The sequence below is a fragment of the Mastomys coucha genome, unplaced genomic scaffold (assembly GCF_008632895.1).
Source record: "Mastomys coucha isolate ucsf_1 unplaced genomic scaffold, UCSF_Mcou_1 pScaffold15, whole genome shotgun sequence".
Taxonomy (NCBI): Eukaryota; Metazoa; Chordata; class Mammalia; order Rodentia; family Muridae; genus Mastomys; species Mastomys coucha.
Genome location: NW_022196897.1, coordinates 150,940,891 through 150,964,490, shown reverse-complemented (window position 1 = coordinate 150,964,490; position 23,600 = coordinate 150,940,891). Strand labels below are relative to the sequence as shown.

The 23,600-nt window shown below is 51.0% G+C and overlaps 1 protein-coding gene across 1 annotated transcript in view; it reads right to left on the bottom strand.

The window, feature by feature from the left end:
- The window catches only part of Mmp9 (matrix metallopeptidase 9), an 8,196-nt gene extending 1,034 nt beyond the window's left edge, over nt 1–7,162 (bottom strand). The window contains exons 1-12 of the mRNA XM_031373766.1: nt 6,950–7,162; nt 6,277–6,509; nt 5,908–6,056; nt 5,497–5,625; nt 5,205–5,378; nt 4,845–5,018; nt 4,289–4,465; nt 3,994–4,149; nt 2,464–2,866; nt 2,213–2,352; nt 1,799–1,949; nt 1,591–1,694 (exon numbers count right to left, since the gene is read on the bottom strand). Coding sequence (XP_031229626.1) covers nt 1,591–1,694; nt 1,799–1,949; nt 2,213–2,352; nt 2,464–2,866; nt 3,994–4,149; nt 4,289–4,465; nt 4,845–5,018; nt 5,205–5,378; nt 5,497–5,625; nt 5,908–6,056; nt 6,277–6,509; nt 6,950–7,090 — 2,131 coding nt within the window. The 5' untranslated portion in view covers nt 7,091–7,162. The remainder of the gene's footprint in view (nt 1–1,590; nt 1,695–1,798; nt 1,950–2,212; nt 2,353–2,463; nt 2,867–3,993; nt 4,150–4,288; nt 4,466–4,844; nt 5,019–5,204; nt 5,379–5,496; nt 5,626–5,907; nt 6,057–6,276; nt 6,510–6,949) is intronic.
- Between the last annotated feature and the right edge of the window lie 16,438 nt (nt 7,163–23,600).

Here is a 23,600-nt window from a genome sequence, read left to right as displayed (position 1 = left end):
AACTCTATTCTATACTATACTGGTGTGTGTCTGGTCCCTCAGGGGGAAGGGATGCCTCGGCATGGGCCAGCTGAGGCACCCCCTTCCCTCACACCCTGCCAGAACATATTCTTATAATCTTCCCCTTTTTATAAACACAACACAGGCTCCTCCTGGCTTTTCTGTTTCTTTCTGTGGCTTTTACATGGAACTTCCATCTCCACGCCTGCCTGTGAGATGCTGGAGGGAACAGACCTTGATACCCAAAGAACTGGCAAACCTGGCACATAGTAGGTGTTCCACATACAGGTTGTGAGTTAATCCGAAGATTAATGAATGGTTTATTTTAAAGCTCAGATCAGGGGCTGGAGAGATGGCTCAGCAGTTAAGAGAACTGACTGTTCTTCCAGAGGTCCTGAGTTCAATTCCCAGCAACCACATGGTGGCTCACAACCATCTGTAATGGGATCGGATTCCCTCTCCTGGTGTGTCTGAAGACAGCAGCAGTGTACTCATACACATTAAATAAATTAATTAATTTTTTTAAAAAAAGCTCAGATCAATTTATCCAACTACATGCATTGGACAAACTCATCCATTCATTCAACAAATATTTGAGCACCAGCTATGTACCAAGTAGTAGGAAAGGCCTGAGAAAATACAGGAAAAAAAAATAAAAATACAGAAATGATCTCAAGATGTTATAAGAAATAAAAAAGTAAATAAATAATGAGGGTCAGGAAGAGACTCTCCCCTGAAATGGTAACCTTAGCACTGAGACCAGAAGGATGAGAGAGGGGCGGTCTGGGGACAGTTTAGGTGGGAAGCCTTCCAAACAGGGGTCAAGTGGCTGGAAGGCCTTAAGCTATGGAGGATCTTGATCTGTTCAAAGAGCAGCCAGCCTAGGTGGAGCAGAGAGAATGTCAAGAGTATGAGGAGGAGATGAGAGTGTGGACATACAGACAGGGCCGTGGGGGTGTCTTCTACCTTAGTATCGTTTGGGATCACCGTCAGAACCATTACCCTCCACTCCTAATCCCTCCCCACTCTTGAAGAATATATTAAAGGTCATTGGATAACCGGTATGGTTGGAGGGATGGCTATAAAGGAGATGGTTGAAAAAATAATAGACTTGGGAGGTTTGAGCCTTAGAATCAGCCTAACAGAGCTCCAGATAACATCTCTATTTTACAGGTGGGGAAACTGAGGCCCCAAGAGAGGCAGTGACTTGCCCAAAGACAGCTAGCATTTTCTTGCCTCTCCATGCATCCCTACTGGGAGCCCTGCACATTATAGGCCCTTGACTACTGTTTAATAATCAAGAAGCCTTCTAGGGATGGCTACTGTTTAATAATCAAGGAATGAGCCTTCTAGGGAGCTGTGTTCTCTGCTGGCGTTCCCGAAAGAGAAAGATATGCAAGCAATCTGGGACTTCGATCTAGCTGTGTGGACTTGGGGTGCTCTCTACAGGGCTCTTCTCTGGAACATTTCCTTCAATCTCCAAGGGCTTGCTCTCTCCTGCTAAGAAACTAGCCAGTCGCTAAGGGAGGGAGTCCAGTGTGTGAGGCAGCTCATGAAGGGACCCTCCCCATCCAGCCCAGCAGCCCTCACCTCGGTACTGGAAGATGTCGTGTGAGTCCCAGGGCACACCAGAGAACTCCACATCCAAGCGAGTGACGCTCTGGGGATCCACCTTCTGAGACTTCAAGTCGAATCTGCAGGAAGGTGGGCGAGCGATGAGCCCCTCCCGCTCCCCACCCCAGTGCTGCGGGAGAGTGGCGCTAGGGCTCCCCCTACTGGTGGCCACGGTCGCTCTTACCTCCAGACATAACCCTTGCTGAACAGCAGCGCCTTCCCGGCGTGACGGGAGATAAGCCCGCTGACGTGGGTTACCTCTGAGCCTAGACCCAACTTATCCAGACTCCTGGGGCCCAGCACCGATTTGCCTGTGTACACCCACATTTGGCGCCCTGCAGAAGAGAAGGGTCACATCGGTCAGTGGACACAAAGATGGGGCACAGTCTCTTCAAAGGTCAGGAGGCAGAAGCCAGAGAGGCTAGTATCAGAGCTACTCAAGGGGAATTGAAAATTCAATACTGCCCTCCAAATGTCACATTGCATCTGCTGAACAGAGGCACTCTTTTGCAGTCGCAGTTTCACGGGTTATACTAGGAGTCTGTCCTAAGCTGATGGATACTGGGGGAATAGGTGAGCAAGAGAGGCACAAACTAACCAGAGAAGAAGAAAATCTTCTTGGACTGTGGATCTTCAAAGACTGAGTCCAGCACTGCAGGCAGAGCTGGCCATGTGCGGGAAATAAGGAAGGGACCCTGTAGTGGGCTTCCTCTGCGGTCCAGGAACCTCCAGTACCGACTGAGAAGAGAGGAAATATCAGGGTCCTGAACCTTGGCCCGAGAAAGTTGGTGGAAGCAAGCAGGATCCTCTCCAAGCCCTCTTTCTCACCCACACACCCCTCCCGCTTACCCGTCCTTGAAGAAATGCAGAGAGCCCCGGATCACAGCAATAGCATCAAAAATATCCACATTGCAAGGGTTGTCTGCTGGACTCAAGGCCTCTGTAGAGGCCTCAGAAAAGCCAGCAGTAGGGGGAGCTGTAGGGCCAGGTGAGGGGGCGCCGGTAGGGTCAGCTGAAGGGCCGTCTGTAGGGCCAGGTGAGGGGGCGCCGGTAGGGCCAGGTGAGGGGCCGTCTGTAGGGCCAGGTGAGGGGGCGCCGGTAGGGCCAGGTGAGGGGGCACCGGTAGGGCCACCTGTGGGGCCCACTGGGGGATAGGCCGTGGGAGGTAAGGTCGGACACACAGTGGGAGGAGCTGTCGGCTGCGGTTTAGCTGTGGGGGCTGGAGGCCTTGGGTCAGGCTTACCGCCACGACCTAAAGACAAGACACTAGGTAAGACACACTAGTCAGATTTCTCTGTAGCCCCAGACAAGCAATGACGCCTTCAGTCTTCCCTTGAAGCTAGAGGCTACACGAAAGTCGCTTCTCATATATCAAGCCTAAGTGTCCAGAACTGAGTGAGCTCTGTGAAGATACGGACTGGCTTCTCAGAACAGAACAGGCAGAATCTCCCTTCCTTTCCCAAGTCAGGCAGGGAGGGAGTCTTTTGGGTGACCACCATGTCAGTGCTAGGAGCTGCTTCTGCTTTCTAGGTGCAAACGTGCCTGGTCTGCTATGCCTTCAAAAGCTCCTTCGGGGGCTGAAGATGTGGCTCAATGGTTAAGACCACTGGTTGCTCTTCCAGAGGACCTGGGTTCATTCCCCAACACCGCAGCTCACAACAACCTGCTTCTCCAGTTCTAAGTGATCTAATGCCCTCTTCTGGCTGCTGCTGGCATTGCACATAAATGGTGCACATACTTTCAGGCAAAACACCCATACAAATAAATACAAAGCAATTAATCTTCGGAAGTTCCTTTGGGTCAGAGCTTCCCACAGTAGCCCAGGTTGACCTGGAGCTTAGTGTGTCTCTCAGGCCAGCCTCAAACTCACGGTAACCCTTTTGTCTCACCCCCTCCCCCGAGTTCTGGGATCACAAGCTTGCTCTCCCACCCAGCAACCCCATTTCTCAAAGGTTAACGATGATCAAAAACAAGACAAAACAATCAAATGTCACTTAATAAAGTCAGGCATCATTCTACTTCAGTTAGCCCTACCAAAGCCTTATGAGAGCCACGCTATTATCGCACACCGCCATTTTATATAGGAGGGAAACGACACACCTAAGTTCACCTATGAAGTGGCTTGGCTGACCCTTCTTGCTGAGAATCAAACGCAGGGCCTCACGTCTGCTTTGCAGCATTCAGTATGTACTCTTAACACTAGGCTGCACACCCAGCCCTGGGCTGGCTTTTGAACCTGGGGCCTAGAGCGCCATCTCCAAGCAGTTACTGGTTACTCAGGCCTTGACGGATACTGACGTTCCATTTCTCCCCTCTCCTCTTCCTACAGCTGAGCCACATCCTCCCCTCTGCTCCTCTATCTCTGTCCCCCAGCCTCACCATACAGATACTGGATGCCCTCTATGTCGTCTTTATTCAAAGGGAAGTCCTCGCGGTAGTGATAATTGGGGTACATGAGCGCTTCTGGCACATTAGAATGATCTAAGCCCAGCGCATGGCCGAACTCGTGCGCTGCTACCAGGAACAGGCTGTACCCTGGAAGGTAGAAAGAAAGAGCCTGAAATGTAAACATCAGCCCAAGGCCCCAGCCCTGGCTGCTCCACCTTCACTGCCAGGACACCTCCTGGACCCCACTCCTCAGACCCCACCCCAGGAGCCTCAGAGCCCCGCCCACCTTGGTCTGGGCAGAAACCCCACTTCTTGTCAGTGTCGAAGTTTGATGTGGTCGCGCACCAGAGGCGCCCATCCCTGCGGCCCTCGCTGGTACAGGTAGAGTACTGCTGGCCCAGGAAGACGAAGGGGAAGACGCACAGCTTTCCCGCCGAGTTGCCCCCAACTACGGTCACGTCCACTGGAGAGACCAAGAATCATAAGTGATCCAGGTGGATGGATCTAATTATGGTGCCAGGGGTGGACCAAACTAAACTGGGCTAGAGAATCTCAATGGCCTACTGTTTGAAGCCTGGGGGGCTGGAGGAAGGTGGGCGCTGTGGAGCCCTGCGGAAGCCAGGAAATACTAATGAGCAGAGCCTAAGATAGGAGACCCAAGACTATGGGTCAACCAAAAAGGCTACCCAATTGGGAATCAGGGGAAGGAGGTGTGGAGGAAGACGGTGGATGGTAGGTGGTAAATAGAGAATGGAAATGAAGGGATGGATGGAAAAGCCACCTTTGAAGACGGAAGCTGGAAGGCAGAGCCGGACGGACCCTGGTAGGCGGGGCAAAGGTACCTCGGGTAGGGCAGAAGCCATACAGCTTATCCTGGTCATAGTTGGCTGTGGTGGCGCACCAGCGGTAACCATCCGAGCGGCCTGCAGTGGTGCAGGCGGAGTAGGAGCGGCCCTCAAAGATGAATGGGAACACACAGGGTTTGCCGTCTCCGTTGCCGTGTTCCGTGTAGAGTCCTGAGGAGACCCACGGTATTAACTTCCGAGCCTGGCCCGAGCACGCTCCTCTTTTCACAGAGGAGACTGGACCCAGAGAGAGGGCGAGTAGCCTGGCCATACCCCTGAAGGCCAAGAAGGATTGGAAACGAAGATTCTGGACCCTTAAAGGCGGCGCTGCGGTCCCCACCCCCAGCGCATACTCACTCTCACTGGGGCAGAAACCAAATTTGCCATCCGTGTCATAGTCAGCTGTCGTGCTACACCAAGGCGTGCCGTCGTTGCGGCCGTCGGTGGTGCAGGCCAAATAAGAGCGCCCCTCAAAGGTGAAGGGAAAGTGACACGCGGCACCATCTGAGTTTCCATAGTAAGTGGGGATCACTGTGGAAAGGAGGTTAGAGTCAATGCGGCTGGCCACAAGCCGGTGTAAGAGAAGGGAGGTGGGGCCGGGGCCGGGGTCGGGGTGGGGCTCAGGATACTGGAAGGCTCAGGATCTCACCGACGCCTTTGCCCAGCGTCCACAACTCCTCGTCGTCGAAATGGGCATCTCCTTGAATGCCAGCGCCAGGGGGAAAAGCGTGTGCCAGAAGACCGTCCTTGCCGTCGAAGGGATACCCATCTCCGTGCTCTGCAAGAGAGGAAGGGAATCAGTCACCAACACTTTGCTCTTTTTAAGGGCAAGAGACTGAAGGCGACTGCGTCTCCCGCTGAGCAGCGCCCCAGGCCTTGGGAAGAGGCGGCTGCGGCTCCAATCCCACTGGAGCGGGAAGATGGGGGAGTGGGGGTTATTTGTGGAAGAAGCGACTAGAGATTGCGGGGCAGGCATAAGAGCGGACAGATCTGCTGTCCCTTCTATTCTGACCGTGGTCGTCCCTCCCATGGCCTGCCTGCCCAGCCTGGGAACTCTCACCCGCGACACCAAACTGGATGACAATGTCCGCTTCGCGCCCATACACGCGGGTGAAGGTGAGTGGTGTCACCTTGCTCCACACCGCGAAGGCACGCGCAAAGGAGTCATCGACCACGTCTCGCGGCAAGTCTTCAGTGTAGCTTTGGATCCTGGGGGTGAAAAGCGGGGTCGATGGGGGACCTGGCGTGCAGGGATCACAAATGGGAGGGGGCGGGGCAGCAGCTACACCTGATCGCTCGGTCTTCAGAAAACCTACAGCTCCAGCGTCTCAGAACTTGAATTGCTAAGGATCCCTTGGGTTCAGCCTAGCGGAGGTGCAAACTGGCCTCCAGTGCCACCCAGGCACCTGCTTCTAGCCCGGCATCTCACCAGTATGTGATGTTATGATGGTCCCACTTGAGGTTGCCTTTGAAGGTTTGGAATCTGCCCACGTCCGGGACACCACAGCGTGGTGAACGAATGGCCTTTAGTGTCTCACTGTCCAGCTCACCAGTCTGGGGCAGGGACAGCTGCTTCTGAAGCATCAGCAAGGCGGGCCGCAGGGACTGCGTCTCTCCCATCATCTGGGCTGCCCGGGTGTAACCATAGCGGTACAGGTACTCCTGTGGATGGAGGAAGGGACAGACATTGCAGAGTTCTGGCACCTTCCCTCTGGACCTGTGCTTCCCTCTGGATATGCTTAGGAACTCTAAGCCCAGGACACCCATTCTTCCTGCACGGCTAGAATTCCCCTCCTGAGGATAGCATCGCTCCTCCCAACCTCAGATGATATAAACCATGCCTACCCCACAGCCCCCCTAGGGTTTAACTGTTCACTCCCAACCTGTGCCATGTCACAACCCTTCGAAGCCCTCCCCATTCAGTCCCTCCAGTAGACCCGAATCTGCCCAGAACCTCCAGAACACCTCTCCCTACTACCTAACCTTGGCAGACTTGCCCATCACCCCCAAATCCAGAAAGCATATCTGAGGCCCGCTTCCTTGGGACGGTGGACATCTTCCTGGCCAACCCTTCCCAGCTTTCCACGGAGCCATCTGTCTACCTCTGCCAGCTGGGTGTCCGTGAGGTTGGAGGTTTTCAGGTCTTTGGGGAAGACCACAAAAGTCGGCTGGCGCTGGTGAGGAGCGGCAGAGCTGCTGCCTAGAGCCAAGAGCACCAGGAGTAGGGGCTGCCAGGGGCTCATGGTGAAGACGGAAGCTTCTGTGTAAAGCTGCCTCTGCAGAGATTTTAAAGAGGCACTAAAACTGAGTCAGTGTCCCCGCCCCTCCCCTCTAGGCTTATGCTGACTCAGGGTGTGTGTGTGTGTGTGTGTGTGTGTGTGTGTGTGTGTGTGTGTGTGCGCGCGCGCGTGTGTTGGGCAGCCCAAAGAAAGTGCTTACACCACCCCCTCCCTTATGCCCTGCCCACAGTCCCCCATTGCCAAGTGAGGCAGGACCCCAGACCCACAGGAAACCACAACCCTCAGGAAAGCGGTTGAATTTTTGCAAACTGCAGAATTCGTGGGAAAGGGAAGGAGGGCGCACAGGATGGGGCATTCACCTGGCTGTAGGTCTGACGGCCCTGAGTGATCAGGCCAGTAGAGGACTGGAAGACCTTTTTGGGGGGGGCTTCTGAGACACCCACTCCCTGGCCAGAGCACAGCCTGAGCCCCTCCCCACCCCATAGGTCTATCCTTCCACCCCCTGTGTCTTTGACTCAGCTTCCTCTCCTGCCCTCTGGGAGCAGGCTCTTTGAGGCAGGATTTGGGGAATTCCATGGGGCAAACCCCTAGCCCCAGCAGGCTGACTCCTTGGGGAAAGAAAGATGAGCCTCGGGGACATGTGGAAGCAAGCAGAAGCCTCATCCTCCTCAGACTAGCTAGCATCCTTCCCCTTCTGCTGAAAGAACAAAAAAAAATGGGCCCTTTGTCCCTATATTGATCTGAGGATAAAATGAGACTCTCGAAACATGGAAAACGCTTTCAGCACAGCGTTCACGAGACCTCAGTTGACGGTGTCACGTTTGTGATTGGACATTAGGAGACTGGGGCCTTGCCTCTAACACTCAGGGTGACCTGGATGGGGCATATACCTCCCTCTCCCGAGCTATGAACTCTCCATAGACCCTTCCCCTCCTCCAGCCCTGCTCCACCCAGGAGAGCTTTTGCACAGTCTTGCAGCCAGCAGCCTCTCTGCCTTCCATCCTTCCCACCTGCCACCATGGCGGAGCAGGGCATTAATCTGCCATCAGCAAGCTGTTCTGACTGAGCCTCCTGTGTGTCCAGACCTTCATGCTTCCTGATGAACGGACCTATGAGACGAAGAGAGGAAGCTCCCAGGCTTCTCTTAGACGCTTCTGACTGACGATCTTCAGCCCTGAATTGCAGTCCTGGGTCTACCATTTCCCAACCTCACCATTTCCCAACTATGTCACCTTGGGCAAGGCGTTTCACCTCCAAGCCACGGTGATAATTCGCTTTTTGTGATTTATCGTGTTGAACATTGTGATCTGCCCTCTACAAACCTCTCCTATATAATCCTATCCCCTATGTGTGTGTATGAGTCTGTGTGAGTGTGTGTGTGTCTGTGTTCTGTGAGTGTGAATCTGTGTGACTATGTGAGTGAGTTTGTGTGTGTATCTCCATGTGACTGTGTGTGTGAGTCCATGTGTGAATTTGTATGTGTGTATGTGTGTGTGTGTGTGTGTGTGAGTCTCTAGGTGTGAAAGTCTTTGTGTGTGACTCTGCGTGTTAGTCTGTGTGACTCTGTACGTATGAGTCTGTGTGTGTGTCGACACCCCTAGGGTCTTACACATGCTAGGCAAGCCTGTACAACTGAGTTGTTCCTAGCCCTTGTTTTTGTTTATTAACTTGTTTTAGGGGGTATGTGTGTATGCATGTGTGTGTGCAGGGATGCACATCCATGACTGCAAGAGGAGATGTTGGCTGTTTCTCTTTGTCTTGTTTTGTTTTGTTTTTCACGACAGGGTTTCTCTGTGTAGCCCTGGCTGTCCTGGAACTCACTCTGTAGACCAGGCTGGCCTCAAACTCAGAAATCTGCCTGCCTCTGCCTCCCAAGTGCTGGGATTAAAGGCGTGCACCACCATCACCTGGCTCTCTTTGTCACCTTTCCTTTTGTTCCTTTGAGGCAGAGTCTCTCTCTAAACTTGGAGCCCAGGGCTTTGCAGGAAGGCTGACAGCCACCAGCAGGCCTTGTAATCCTGTGTCAGGGTCTCCATCCACCAGTGCAGGAGATACACACATGGGTGAGCATGCCCAGCTGTTTATATGGATGCTGTGAATCCAAAGTTGGGTCCTCAGGTTCCTACAACAAACGCTCTGAGCCCACTGAGCCATTTCCCCAGTTCACCCTTGATTTATTGAGACAAAGTCCAATTGGAGGTCAGGCTTGTGTTGACCTCCTGTCTCCTGCCTCTGCCTCCCAAGTGCTGTGTCATAGGTGTGCACACAATGCCTGGCTGACAAGGTTGCTTCAGTAGGTAACTCTGACTTTTTTGGAATAGGAAACTTCAAACTCAGGGCAGTCAAGGGACTTGCCCATGATCACAAGCCCCTCATGATCTGAATTACATCAGAGAGCCGAGGCTCAAGCCTTGAACAGCGTGAATCTTAAAGAGTCTCAGCTGCTGTGGGGACTGAGTGGACCAGAGTCCAGGTGAATGAAACAGGCGGGTTTCCAGGGCCTGACAACTTGAACCCTTCTCTCCCCCTGCTACCTTATCAGGCCGGAGGCTCAAGACTTTGAGGGATCGTATGCTGAAGACAGGGATCCAGGGCAACTATATTATAGACCTGGGACTGTGGGGTCAAAGAGTAATACAAGATTTGAGATAGAAACAAAATAAGAGGACCTTCCATCCTGATCTTCATCAAGGTGACAGACAAGAACTTCAGAGAAATCTATGAAGTACCCCCCATCTTGCCAGCAATTGCGTTGAGGATGTCATGCATGTGGATGTCATGTCTATGGATTATGACGTGTCTGTGTTATTTGTCACATCTATGTATGTATGTATGTCCTATCTGTATGGTACGTTACATCTGTTATATGTCACATCTATGCCGTATGTCACATATATGTCATATCTATGTTGTGTGTCCTGTCTGTGTTAGATGTCACATCTATATAGTATGTCACATCTATACCATATGTCATGCCTATGTTTGACTTGTTTCTTGAGCTTTACACCCTTGTTTTTGTTTTTGAGGCAGAGTCCCACTATGTAGACCTGGGTGGCCAAGATGTTGCTACGTGGACCATCCTGGCCTCAAACTCAGAGAGATCCCCCTGCCTCTGCCTCCTGAGTGATGGGATTAAAGGTGTGTGTCACCACACCCATCAAGCTTGGCATCTTTATACTTGGGTCCTTTGGGGATGTCCTGGACACCGCAGTGTGTCTAGAGGTGTCCTCATCCTCTCTTCCTCCTAGTGCCAGCAGTACCACTCATACCCATTGTGACAACCATCGATGTTACCAAATATTCCCTGGGTGAGTGGGGAGGAAAGAGCCTCTGGTGCGTGTTGAGTTTTCATTATAAATGGTTCAAAGGTTTCATCAAATATGCAAACCATTGGTGAGGATCCTTAATTTTTATTGTTGCTCTTCTTGTTTAGTTGGTTGGTTTTTGTTTTTGAGACAGGGTTTCTCTGTGTACTCCTGGCTGTCCTGGAATTCTCTCTGTAGACCAGGATGGTCTTGAACTCAAGAGATCCACATACCTCTGCCTCCCAAGCACTGTGATCAAAGGTGTGCACCACCACACCCAGCTAGATCTTCAAATCTTTGATGACTGCTCAGTTTAGCCGCACCAACACTTGGAAAGTGAAAACAAGAGGAGAATTCAAAGCCAATCCCTAATACATAGCAAGTTTGAGGTCAGCTTGGTTACATGAGGCCCTCTTATGAATAAACAAACAAACAAATAAATAAATAAATAAGCAAGCTTCCACTGTAGTGGCACATGCCTTTAATCCCACTACTTAGGAGGCAGAGGCAGGTGGATCTCTGTGAGTTCAAGACCAGCCTGGTCTACAGATCGAGTTCCAGGATAGACAGGGTTAGACAGAGAGACCCTGCCTCAAAAAACAAACAAACAAACAAACAAAACAAGTTATTCAACACATTTTTGTTGAGTTTCATGAGCTAATCATTATGCTAAGAAGTGTGCTATGCCCTCAGGTGTCAGAGGAAGGTGGGTCAGGAGTCTAGGATCATCCTTGGTTGCATAGCAAGTTCTAAGCCAGCCTGAGCTACTTGAGATCCTAGCTTCTTTTCTCCTCTTCTTCCTCTTCTTTGTTTCTGAGCTAGGATCTCAAATTAGTTACCAGAGAGCCAGTGAGATGGCTCAGCAGTTAAAGGAGATTGTCACCAAGTGCAAGTATCCGACTTCATCCCAGGGACTAACGTGGTAGAAGAGAACCAGCTCTTACAAGTTGTCCTCTGACCACTGAGCATTGTGGCACACACACTCCCATACACAAACACACACAGATGAAATGTAATACATGGTGTGTGTGCATTTGCATGTGTGGGCAAATATGTGCTCACATGTGAAAGTGCTTGTGTGCACATATGTATGAATGTATGTATTCTCCTGCACGTGTGTATATGTATGTACATGCATGTGTGTGCATGTATGTATGTGTGTATGTTCCTGCATGTGTGGGGGGGTTATGTGTTGGGGGGTGTTGTGGTTTGAAGCAGGGTCTTACCAGGAAACTCTGGCTGGCGTAGAACAAACTGTGCAGATCAGGCTAGCTTAAAACTCACACCTGCTCGCCTATGCCTTCTGAATACTACTATTAAAAGTGTACCTTGCTATGACTGGGTAGAAATTTGGGGGAGAAAAAAAAAAGAGTCAACAGAAATACAAACACCACACACCACACATGGAGTGTCCCTGATTACTCTAATTTCAGTCATTGTGCAGATGTGGAAACAGGTTCAGTAGAGTCACAGAACTTGGCAGAGTGTCTAGAAGGATAGGCCCCACTCTGGGACTGGACTGCCTGAATCCAAGCTTCAGCTCATTTTGTGACTCTAGCTATCGACACAACCTACCATTCCCCATCTTAAAAATGGTACTAGTAACAGTGTTCCTGCCAGGCAGTGGCGGAGGTGGCGCACCTTTAATCCCAGCACTTGGGAAGTCAGATTTCTGAGTTCGAGGCCAGCCTGGTCTACTGAGTGAGTTCCAGGACAGCCAGAGCTACACAGAGAAACCCTGTCTCGAAAAACCAAACCAACCAAACAACAACAACAAGGCCCAGTGTTTTGCATGCGGGCCTGTTAGAGTAGTGCCTGGCACACTGTGTAAGCCATGGGTGCCATTTCTCAGCTGCGCTTGCCTTCAGGATTGCTGCTGGTTCTTACCAACTGGGGAGGGAGAACCCAGGCCTTGGAATCCATCCAAGCAAGAACTCATCTCTCCCTACCCCCAACTTCCTCCTTTGCCACCCCCCCAACACACACACATGCACACATGCACACCCTGCTCACCAGCCCCCCATGAAGGGGAACTTGGGGGAAGCTTGGTTTTCAACACAGCCATAGCAGGAAGTGGTTGGCTGTGGTTACCACATCCCCCTTCCCCACTTCCTCAGCTCCCTCTACCACAACAACAGAGTTTAGCTAAGGACCCAGGAAAGAAGACAGAGAGCAGGAAGTGCCCCCTCCCAGGAGGCAAAAACCTGACCCCCTGGAGCTCTGAACTCTTGTCCCGGAATCATTGTTTGGACTCTGAATCTCTTACAGTAGCATAGGGACTGGGCTAGACCTGGAGTCCTGAGTCACTCACTGGCAGATGACACAGCCATGGAAGCTCTCTACAGCAGGGATGGACATCCTCAGAGATAAGGACCAGCTTCCTCCTGCTAGCATGGGGGAATTCTAAACCGGCTTCTCCCAAATTTGCTGAAGAGGAAAAGGCCAGGTAGACCTCAGAGGCTCTGACAGGCAGGATGTGAGGGAGACATACTGCTTGTCTGAGATGAAACAGATGCCGCTGAGGAAATGTATCACCAGATCCCTGGCTCCCACCACAAGCATCTCTCCCAGCCCCACCCCCCAGCCCCAGGATAGGGGCAATTCCCCAGTCTGACTCCTAGATTATTTCCTGATGCTAAGCCATGTCTCCCCATTGCCTGTGCTTAGCCTCAGAAGTACTGACTTTGGAATTAGACCTCCTGGCTTTAAACCCCAGCTCCTGGCACTTACTGTGTGACCTCAGGCATGTTACTTTATCTCTCTGTCACCCCATTTCTTCCTCTACAAAATGGAGTTAAGACTGAGGTGTAGCTCAACCGTGGGGTGTGTTCTGCTTGCTCAAAAGCCCTTCATCAAGAGCCTGGTTCCCAGGAGTCTACTTCAAAGAGTGATAGTGAGGATTTTGTGAGACTCTGTGTTGCAAACTTTTAACACAGTGACTGACATGTGTCAGCCATGGGGGGAGGGAGGGCCCTGAGGACTCCTTTGCTCTAACGCTCTCATCCCTCGTTACAAATAAGTTCATTCATAATTCCATTTTAGAGAGGAGAAAATTGGAGTTCACCCACGTCTACACACCCAGCGAGGGAATCTCCAGGGACTCAGTCCAGCCCCCACCAGGACCTCAACCTTCTCCTCAGAGTCTGCATATGTCCCAGGTGCTTCTGTCTGAAGTAATTCTAAATCTGTGCACACAGACACTAGACAGTTTGCCCAGCACTGTCCCAGACTTCAGCACACCAATGACATCCGTACTGCATGGTGGATCATCTTGAAATCCTACTCTGATCTACGCTTTCAGAACCTTTGACACCCACTGGAAGCAGAGATTGTGAACTATTTTCTTTCTTTCTTTCTTTTTTTTTTTTTTGGTTGTTGGTTTTGTTTGTTTGTTTTTTGAGACAGGGTTTCTCTGTGTAGCCCTGGCTGTCCTGGAACTCACTCTGTAGACCAGGCTGGCCTCAAGCCTCTGCCTCCCAAGTGCTGGAATTAAAGGCATGCGCCATTACTGCTCAGCAATTGTGAATTATTTTCAAGGTGACAGTCACCTTTTTTTGGGTTTGTCTTGCCTTTATGGCACGAAGTCCCATGTAACCAGGCTGACCTCAAACTCACTGTACTGCTGAGAATTACCTTGAACTTTTGAACCTCCTCCTCTGTCTCTGGGACACTGATATCAGAGATGTGCACTACATACCTGGATTTATGCAGTGCTGGGGATTGAGCCTGGAGTCTGGGAAAAGCAATCTATCAATAAACTACATCTCCAGCCCTTTGACTTTTGAGGCTGGGTCTTGGTATCCAGCCCAAGGTGGCTTTGAACTTCTGCTTCTATTGCTTCTGCCTAAGGAGCACGGGGGATACAGAAATGTGTCACTATGCCTTGTTCAGAGAAGTGTTTTAAATTGCTCATTGTCCCCCAGCTGGCGAGTGACAGGGCTCCTGCCTCAGACTTCTGACTCTAAGTCCCATGCTAACAAAGATCAGGTCACTGGTTCAGGCAAGAAGGAAGTTGGTATGTGTCGGGAGGGGGGAGTGGAGGCATCTAGGTTGGCGGTGGGTGCTCAGAAGCCAAGCTGGGGTGAGGGATATGTCTCAGAACCAACAGTGGGTATATCTGGCTGGGTTCTGTAGAAAACAAGAATGAGGAAGGGCAGGAATAAAAGGAGAGAGTCAGGTAGCTGGAAGAAGCACAACAGTCCAGAGGACGTACTTCCCTTACGGCCTGAGGGTTCCAGGAAGAGATGATGCTGAGGGCCAGGTCTGGAGATGGAGGGAGGAGGGTGGAGGTAAGACCCACTCCTTCCACATTAGCTTGTCCACCAGCAGTTATGAATATGCGTGGGGTCTCTGCCAAGCAGGTGCAGTCTCAAAATACACGTTTTAAAAGTTGCTTTTGATATTTGGGAGGGAATAAAAACAACCCTTAAAACGGCCAGTGTGCAGAAAAGTCCACCCTCAGTTGGACTTCCTTATATGGTAACGCCACGGTTTGGTGTTGCTGTTTGGTTTGGGGGGAACGTCAGGAAAGCAGACTGTGACTCCTGTGATCAGTGTAACCTAAACCTGACTCTTCACAGGGGGGACAGTCTGAGGGAAACTAAATTCCCCCCAAATCCAAGGCTAAACATTCAGTGGGCTCAGCCTTGCTGACCGAAAGAAAGCAGAGGCCCTGGGGGGTGACTCAGGAGGGAGGGGTGCACAAGCACACAGACTTTGCTCCCATGCCACGACCAGGTTGAGTTCTCCACCAGGAACCGTTTCTCAATCCTTTTCAGGGTCCCTGGTGTCCTGCAGCAGCTGCTCCTGGGGACATTTAGAAAAGCAAATGCTCACCTGTCCCTACCCCAAACTATCTGTCATTCATTCGTTCATTCATTCATTTTTGTGGCGCTGCTATTCAAACCCACAGCCTTGTACACGTGAGACGAGCTTTTTCTCCCACTGAGCCTGTCTCTGTCTCCCCCACCCTGACAGTCTTAGACTTAACAAGCCTGCCAAGTCATTCTGACGCCTGAGTGCTCTGCTTTTACGCAGCTTCATCCCAACACTGAGTGGGAAGGGTTTTGACCTCATTTCCAGGGGGAAACTGAGGTCAGAAAGTTAAAGCCAGTTGTCCCATTACATAACTAGTGCTAACACTGGCTGCCAGTCTAGGCTTTTTTTTTTTTTTTTTTGACAATGAAGCTGATGTATTCCTTTATATATTATGGATGGAGGAGACAGTCAAGAATTTCAGGAGCCCTGGCTACTCAAAGCTGGCTCTAGCTGGGCGTTGGTGGTGCACGCCTTAATCCCAGCACTTGGGAAGCAGAGGCAGGCGGATTTCTGAGTTCGAGGCCAGCCTGGTCTACAGAGTGAGTTCCAGGACAGCCAGGGCTACACAGAGAAACCCTGTCTTGAAAAAAAAAAAAAAAACAAAAAACAAACAAAAAAAAAAGCTGGCTCTAGGGGGTCCAGGAGTCTGGGTGCAGGCACCAGGTACGTTCAGAGTCACCCCCAGGAATCTGTCAGTATGCTAATAGAACTGGCACTGTGCAAGTATGGACCAGTCTTTACTCCAGAAGACCCCTGAGGGCTGCAGCACTAGGCTCAGCAGACTCCAAAGATCACAGGGGAAGCATGTGTCTTGTAGGAATATACGTTCAGCAAAGCTGCACACACGCTGGTCTCTCCGGATATTTTTGTCCATCTTTTGTGTCAATGCCGGGGATAGAACCCATGTGCACACACCCCACAGGCAAGCGTTCTGTCACTAAGGTACCAGCCCTCCTCAGACAGCCTGGGACTTTTTCTCGGCTAGTGATAGTTTCATGTTTCATGATCTTCTCTGACTGGGGCGCAACCTGAGTGTGAAGCTCCCGTGATTCAAACAATCACGGCTGAGAACACATCTTCACAACCCTTCCCCCACCTGTAAGAGACTCTATTGCCAACTCCCGGTTTGCATCAGTATTTATCAAGACTGGGGACATTTCTCCTTTAAGACCAGGGTCTCACTATGCAGTCTGCCTGGCCAGTGTACTAGAGCTCCCAGTGGAGACCAGGCTAGCCTCCCTTACCCTCACAGAGACACTGGGATTAATGGCGTGCGCCACCGCACTCCTGCCCTAGGTTGGGGGCTTTAAAAAAAAAAACAAAAAAAAACCAAAAAACAGAGATTCTGATTCAGTAATCCGTGGGAAATGGGTGTTAGCAAGATCCCTGGATGTAGAAATGACAACAGGAACAGCCGCCACCCCTCTCCCTCCCCCCACCCCCCCACCCCACGCCCGCCTCAACCGGCTGAGGAAACCCCTAGGTGTTTAGAGACTCCCCGCCCCCTCCCCACTGCACCCAACAGAGCTGAAGCAATTGAGAACACCGCCAGGAAGTATCCAGAACCAATTTCCGCAGTGTCTTCTCCCCTGTGCTGCCGAGACAACGCTTCAAAAGCTCAGATTCTAAAGATCACCAGACACCCTCCCCGCTGCGGTGCCGCAGAGCCCCGGGGCTGCGGCATGCCCGGCCAGCTCGGAGCTGCTCCGAATCCTTAGGCAGCCTCATTTAGATATCTGCATACATTTGCATACTGAGCTCCAGCGCCGCCCATCCCCCGCCCCCTAGCTCCACCTCCGGAGCGTGTCAGAGGAAAATAAAACTCATATATTCACAAAGCCTGCTGAGATGTAGTCGAAGCTGAACTCCCCGCTGCGCTGCGACTTTGATACACCTGAAGGGGCTGCGGGGGCGGAAAGAATCGGGAGGATGGTGCGGGAAGGCCTGGCAAGAGAGGGTCCCTCCCGCTCCTGCGGACGGACCATGGGAATTTATCTAGTGGGAAAACTACTAAGTGGGAGCACTAATAAGATGGGGAGGTGGAGGCTGCCCCTTTCCAGGGCCTTGCCGAGGTTCCTTGCTTAGAGACCGACCATCCAGAAGGTTCTCCCAGCAACAGTCCTGGGCAACAGGTGGAGGCCAGTTAGGTAACAGACCCGCTGGTGGCTGGGATCTGGCAGACCTGGACTTGAACTGTGTGACCTTGAGTTAATAACTTACTCTCACGAACTTGAGTTTCTTCATCCTTAAAAAAAAAATAAAGATGAGGCCTGGCTAGATGCTCTGGCAATAATCTCTTGCCTTCACGACTGATGACCAGAGTTCAGACAAATCAGTCCCCAGGCCCACAAAGTGAAAGGAGAAACCTGACTCTTTTTTTTTTTTCCCCTTGAGACACTGTCTTTGCCGAACCCTGGCTATTCTGAAGCTCGTAGAAGATCGGCCTGCCTCTGCTTCCCAAGTGCTGGAATTAAAGGCATGTGCCACACCCACCTCCACCCCTGGACTTTCCTATCCTCCGCCCACTCCCCCCACTCCACCCCACAGAGAACTGACATATTGTAAATTGCTTCTGACCTCCACATGTGTGTTGTCATGGGCTCCCCCATGCATACTCGTCTAGTAAAATCCAGGGTGGGTGGGTGTGTGGGGGGGAATCATGTCTTCACCAGGCAGACTCTTCTGAAGCTGGGAAGGAGCTGTTAAAGCTCGAGTTATAAAAAGTGCCCTCAAAACTAAAAACCGCATGATGGCTCTTGCCTAGAAATCTCAGCACTGAGGAAGCTGGTGCAATAAGGATGGGTTGATCCTACGAATTCAAACCACCTAGAGTAACTAACATAGTGGGACCTCCTGCTCCAAAACCAAATGAGCAAAGCCAGGTACGTTTCATAACAACACCATTTCTTTTGACCGTATCTCACTAGTTTGTGGGTCAGGAGTTTGGATAGAAGGCACAGGGCCAGCTCGGTGACACCCAGCTCTGCCACACTGAGTAGGCACAATGAGGTTTCACTTACGTTTCTGGACGTGCTAACCGTGCCTTTTATAGTTCTATTGTATGATGCCTACACATCTAAGCTTCTAGGCCTAGACTGGGAACGGCTCCTCCCAGAATGAGCTGTCTCCCAGAGAGAACTGGCCGATCTGTGAATAAACATGCAAGCTGACCCAGACAATCCCTGGCTCTTAAACCTCCTACCTCCTCTTCTACCTCCTCCTGCAGCTCAGGATCCTAGCTTAGTTCAAGTCTTCCGTGCCCAGGCATTAGGTGATGGGGCTAATTCCTGGAAACCAGACTTCAGTGGAATTATTCAAATCAGTCAGCCCTGGGCTGCAGTGTAGCTCAATGGTTAGGATGTATGCCCAAGGCCGTGGGTTCGATCCTCAGGGATGTCTCCTCCTCCTCACGTCCCCATCCCACTCAACACACACACACACACACACACGCCACAGCCACTGTGGTGGCTTTCTCCTATAGTCCTAGCACTCAGGAAGCTGAGGCAGGAGGATTGCCAAGAATGTTAACCCAAGGAACTATAAATAGCAATCTCTTTTTCCCCTCTTTCTTTATTTTTTAATTTTATCATTTATTTACTTATTTTAAAAGATATGGCCTGTCTCACTGTGTAGCCCTGGCTAACCTGTAACTCTCTAGGTAACTAGGCTGGCCTAAGAGATTTCTAAGAGATCTGTCTGCTTCTGCTTCCTGGGATTAAAGGTGCAAGCAACCAAACCCAATAAAACAAACTCTCTTCAATTGCCCTCACCATTCCTATTAAAACCAAAGTCCTCTGTTCATTTGTGAGACTCTGTGGGGTTGTTGTTGTTTGTTTGTTTGTTTGTTTAGGGGGTTGTTGGGTTTTTTATTGTTGTTGTTGTTTTTTTTTTTTTGAGACAGGGTTTCTCTGTATAGTTCTGATGTCCTGGAATTCACTCTGTAGGCCAGTCTGGCCTCTGAACTTGGGAATCCATGCCTCTCTGCCTCTGTCTCTGTCTCTCTGCCTCTCTGCTTCTCTCTCTGTCTCTCTGCCTCTCTCTCTGTCTCTCTGCCTCTCTCTCTGTCTCTCTGCCTCTCTCTCTGTCTCTCTGCCTCTCTGTCTCTCTGCCTCTCTCTCTGTCTCTCTGCCTCTCTCTCTGCCTCTCTGCCTCTCTCTCTGTCTCTCTGTCTCTCTCTCTGTCTCTCTCTGTCTCTCTGCCTCTCTCTCTGTCTCTCTGCCTCTCTCTCTCTCTCTGCCTCTCTGTCTCTCTGCCTCTCTCTTTGCCTCTCTCTCTGTCTCTCTCTGTCTCTCTGCCTCTCTCTGCCTCTCTCTCTCTCTGTCTCTCTGCCTCTGTCTCTCTGCCTCTCTGTCTCTCTCTCTGCCTCTCTGTCTCTCTGCCTCTCTGCCTCTTTCTGCCTCTCTCTCTGCCTCTCTGCCTCTCTCTGCCTCTCTGCCTCTCTCTCTGCCTCTCTCTCTGCCTCTCTCTCTGCCTCTCTGTCTCTCTCTCTGCCTCTCTGCCTCTCTCTCTGTCTCTCTGCCTCTCTGCCTCTCTGCCTCTCTCTCTCTGTCTCTCTGCCTCTCTCTCTGTCTCTCTGCCTCTCTCTCTGTCTCTCTGCCTCTCTCTTTGCCTCTGCCTCCTGAGTGCAGGGATTAAAGACACATGCCACCACCACCCAGCCATGAGCTGTGAGACAGGGCAGCATGAAGCTGGGCTTACATGGACATACCCCCTCCTCTTTCCAGTATTTGAGGGGCTCTCCACAGGCTCTCAGTAGGTCCCTGGTCCTAGGCAAAAGCTTCCAGTTTCCTTAAAGCCCAGGCCTGGGCTGGCACAGGGCCACTTCCACTCTAGTCCTTTGACTAAGGCAATCACAAGGGATAGGAAGGAGACAGCCTATTTCTTCATGAATAGAGAATCCTAGAGTGTGATTCTCAGCCTCCTTAACACTGCGACCCTTTAGCCGGGCAGTGGTGGCGCACGCCTTTAATCCTAGCTCTTGGGAGGCAGAGGGAGGCGGATTTCTGAGTTGGAGGCCAGCCTGGTCTACAGAGTGAGTTCCAGGACAGCCAGGGCTATACAGAGAAACCTTGTCTCGAAAAACCAAAAAAAAAAAAAAAAAAAAAAAAAAAAAAAAAAAAAAAAAAAAAAAAAAAAAACCACTGCGACCCTTTGATACAGTTTCCCATGTTGTGGTGACCCCCAGCCATTCAATCATTTCTGTTGCTACTAAACTGTAATTTTGATACTGCTGAGAATTATAATGTAAATATCTGATATTCAACTCCTAGGAAAGGATCATTCAGTGCTTACAGGGGTCGTGGCCTGCCAGTTCAGAACCATGGTCCTAGAGCCTTCAACTATCTTTGACCTTCCAGGGGAGGAGAGGCAGCTTCCGAGTGGACACCTCCATAGTGTTTCTGGGATGCAGACATCTGACCAGACTAAGTGCCATAGGATGCTTCCTCCCAGAGCGCTCCATCCTGGAATGCACTATATTCTCACACTGAATCCTCCTGGGCTGTCTAGGGTCATGTTACAACCGGTCACACTCTCTGGTGACCAGTGTACCGGAGTCTCGGCTCATTGGCCAGGTCTGGCCCCTGACCTTCAGATTGCTGCCAGGAGCCTCTGGAAACCTTTCTGTTACAGTCTTATTTGCCTGAGCTAACTGAAACAGATCTGATGAGTGCAGCTGAGGGTCTCAACTGAAACAAGGACTATTCTCTCCCTCCTGCTTGATGCAAGCGTCTGGCGTTAGGTACTCCAGGCTCACTTCCTCCGGCCTCTAGAGCATCTCCTGAGGTTCCCATGGTGTTTGCCGTGTGACCTGGTCCCTCAGTGCACTTCCTCATTCTGTATCTTCCCAGACCCTCTGTGTCTTATCCCACAGGTCTCTCCCCTCTTCCTGTCCCTCCAATAGTCAGCAACCTGAGCAATCCTCTTACACCATCCCCTCAGAATCCATGCATTCATGGGGTTGTAAGCAAACCCGACGGGCTGAGAGACTTAACCAGCAGAAAGGTCATTTTTCACAATCCTAAAGGGGGAGAAGTCTAAGATGAAGGCGCTCACTGGTGGTGGCTTCTCTGGAACCTCCCGTCTGGTTTCTGGGTGGCTTCTCTTTCTGTGTCTTTTTCGCATGCTTTTCTTCTGTGCGTGTGCTCTCATTTCCTCTTCTTAAGGACATCAGTCATAGTGGATTAGTGACTGGCCTACTGACCCATTTCAACTTAATTACCTCTCTAAAGACCCTATCTCCAAATGCAATCCATTTGAAGGTGCTGAGGCTGAAGTGCCCAACGTATAAATGCAGAGGGTGCTCCAGTTAACCTACAACACCCTCCCTCCTCTCCTCTCACAGCTTCTCCCTGAGCTTCAGGCCCTCCCTCTGCCCTGTTTCTGGAGGAGCTCTGCCCCTGCACACTCGGCACCCATATCCCCAGGTTCATGCCCTTGGTTAGCGATTCCTGGCCGTGCCCAGAGAGTTTCCATAGCTCCCTAGTGTCTCCAGAATAAACGCCAGACTCTGTAGGCTGCCATCCAAGCTTTGCAGGGTCTGGCTCCAACCTGCTTTTCCAGTCAGGATCACAGATAGGGGAAGAGAGGGAAAGGCCACGCCCTCGCTAGACCGGCCTTCCAGTTCCAAGTGCAGCTTACAGACCCACAGTAACATGGTTGTCTTGGAGTCTGTCAGAAATGCAGAAGCCCAGGCTAACCCCTGCCCAGAGCTCCTGCTCAGAATTGGCTTTACCTACAGAAGGTACCTAGGGGATGGGGAAGCTGGGATGATGCAGGGGTCCGGGGATGTAACCTAGTGTTAGCGTGCTAGACTAGCACATGTGAGGCGGGGGTTCAGGTTCCTCAAGGGAATCACTAATTCCAGGAGTTGAGAAGCACTAATAAAAACCAACATGGATAATTTCCTACGAGGCCCTTAAGAATTCAAACTTGGGACTGGAGAGATGGCTCAGTGGTTAAGAGCACTGACTGCTCTTCCAGAGGTCCTGAGTTCAAATTCCAGCAACCACATGGTGGCTCACAACCATCCATAATGAAATCTGATGCCCTCTTCTGAGGTGTCTGAAGACAGCTACTTATATATAATAATAAATACATCTTTAAAAAAAAAAGAATTCAAACTTGGCCCAGTGATGGTGGTGGTTCACACCTTTAATCCCAGGACTCTGGAGGCAGAGGCAGGTGGATCTCTGAGTTCCAGGCCAGCCCGGTCTACAGAGTGAGTTCTCAGACAGCCAAATCTACACATAGGAACCCTGTCTTGAAAAAAAAAAAAAACCAAACAAACTACAAAAAACACAATAAAAAGCTCAGTTACAGGCATAAACTAATGAAAGACTGGCTGAGACAGGCCACCACCGACAACACTCACCCTGATCAGCCCAGTGCTAGGCAGGATGCTAGTGCAGAGAGGGGAAGGACTGTGAGTTTTTCCCTAGAGCTTAAAACCAGAAAGAGAGACAGAGAAGGTGATGGATTGATACACCCAGCTATAAGCCAGGGGCTCCCACCCGCCAGCACTCTAACCCCCCTCCCCACCGACGCCCTCCTCTCACCCCACCCCCGCCAGCACACACAGAGACCCCAGCTGCTGGTCACTGGCACTCCACTCCTTCCTAGGTGCCTTCCCACTCCTCCCTCACCCTCCTGATTTGCCCAGCTGTTTGATTCATTTCTTAGATTTCAGCTGAGTCGGCATTCTTCCAGGAAAATCCCGCTGACCACCCAATCTGGGAAGGGGATCTCTTCCCTGCTCCCATGACTCCCCTAAACCCACCACTTCCCTTATTGTGGCACTTTTTTTTTCATAATTCAGAGAGAATTTCCTGTTTGTCTCTCTCTCTCAGCACCACCCAGATAGAGGCTGTGTTTGCTGTGTTCATGGCGTTTCCAGGTATTTCTTAAATTAAGAAACATAGCAGTTACAGCCGTCTACTCCTTTATTATATCTCTTTATCTGTTTAGAGTGTGCATGTGTTGGCACACGGGTGTGTGAGCGTGTGCGTGTCCCGGTGCCCGCATGCCACGCTACATGCACGGAGGCCAGATGACAACCCTCAGGAGTCAGCTTCCGCCTCCAGCGTGTGGCTCCTGGAAGCTGGTCAGGCTGACCTTTGGTGCCGGTACCCTTGCCACTAAGCTGTCTTGACAACACCCTTTTTCTTTAGGTCACCTGATATGCCAGGTACAATCCTAAGATTTTTATTTAATAACTCATTTAATCCTCATGGCTATCCAGTGACCTGGGTGCTGTTACCCACCTCCCATTTCCCAGATGTAGAAACAGAGGCACAAAAAAGTTAGGTAAGATGCCAAAGGTCATACAGTGAATAAATGGCAGAGTGAAATTCGAACCCAAGTGCCCATTGGGAGAGGAGGTGGTGAACTCT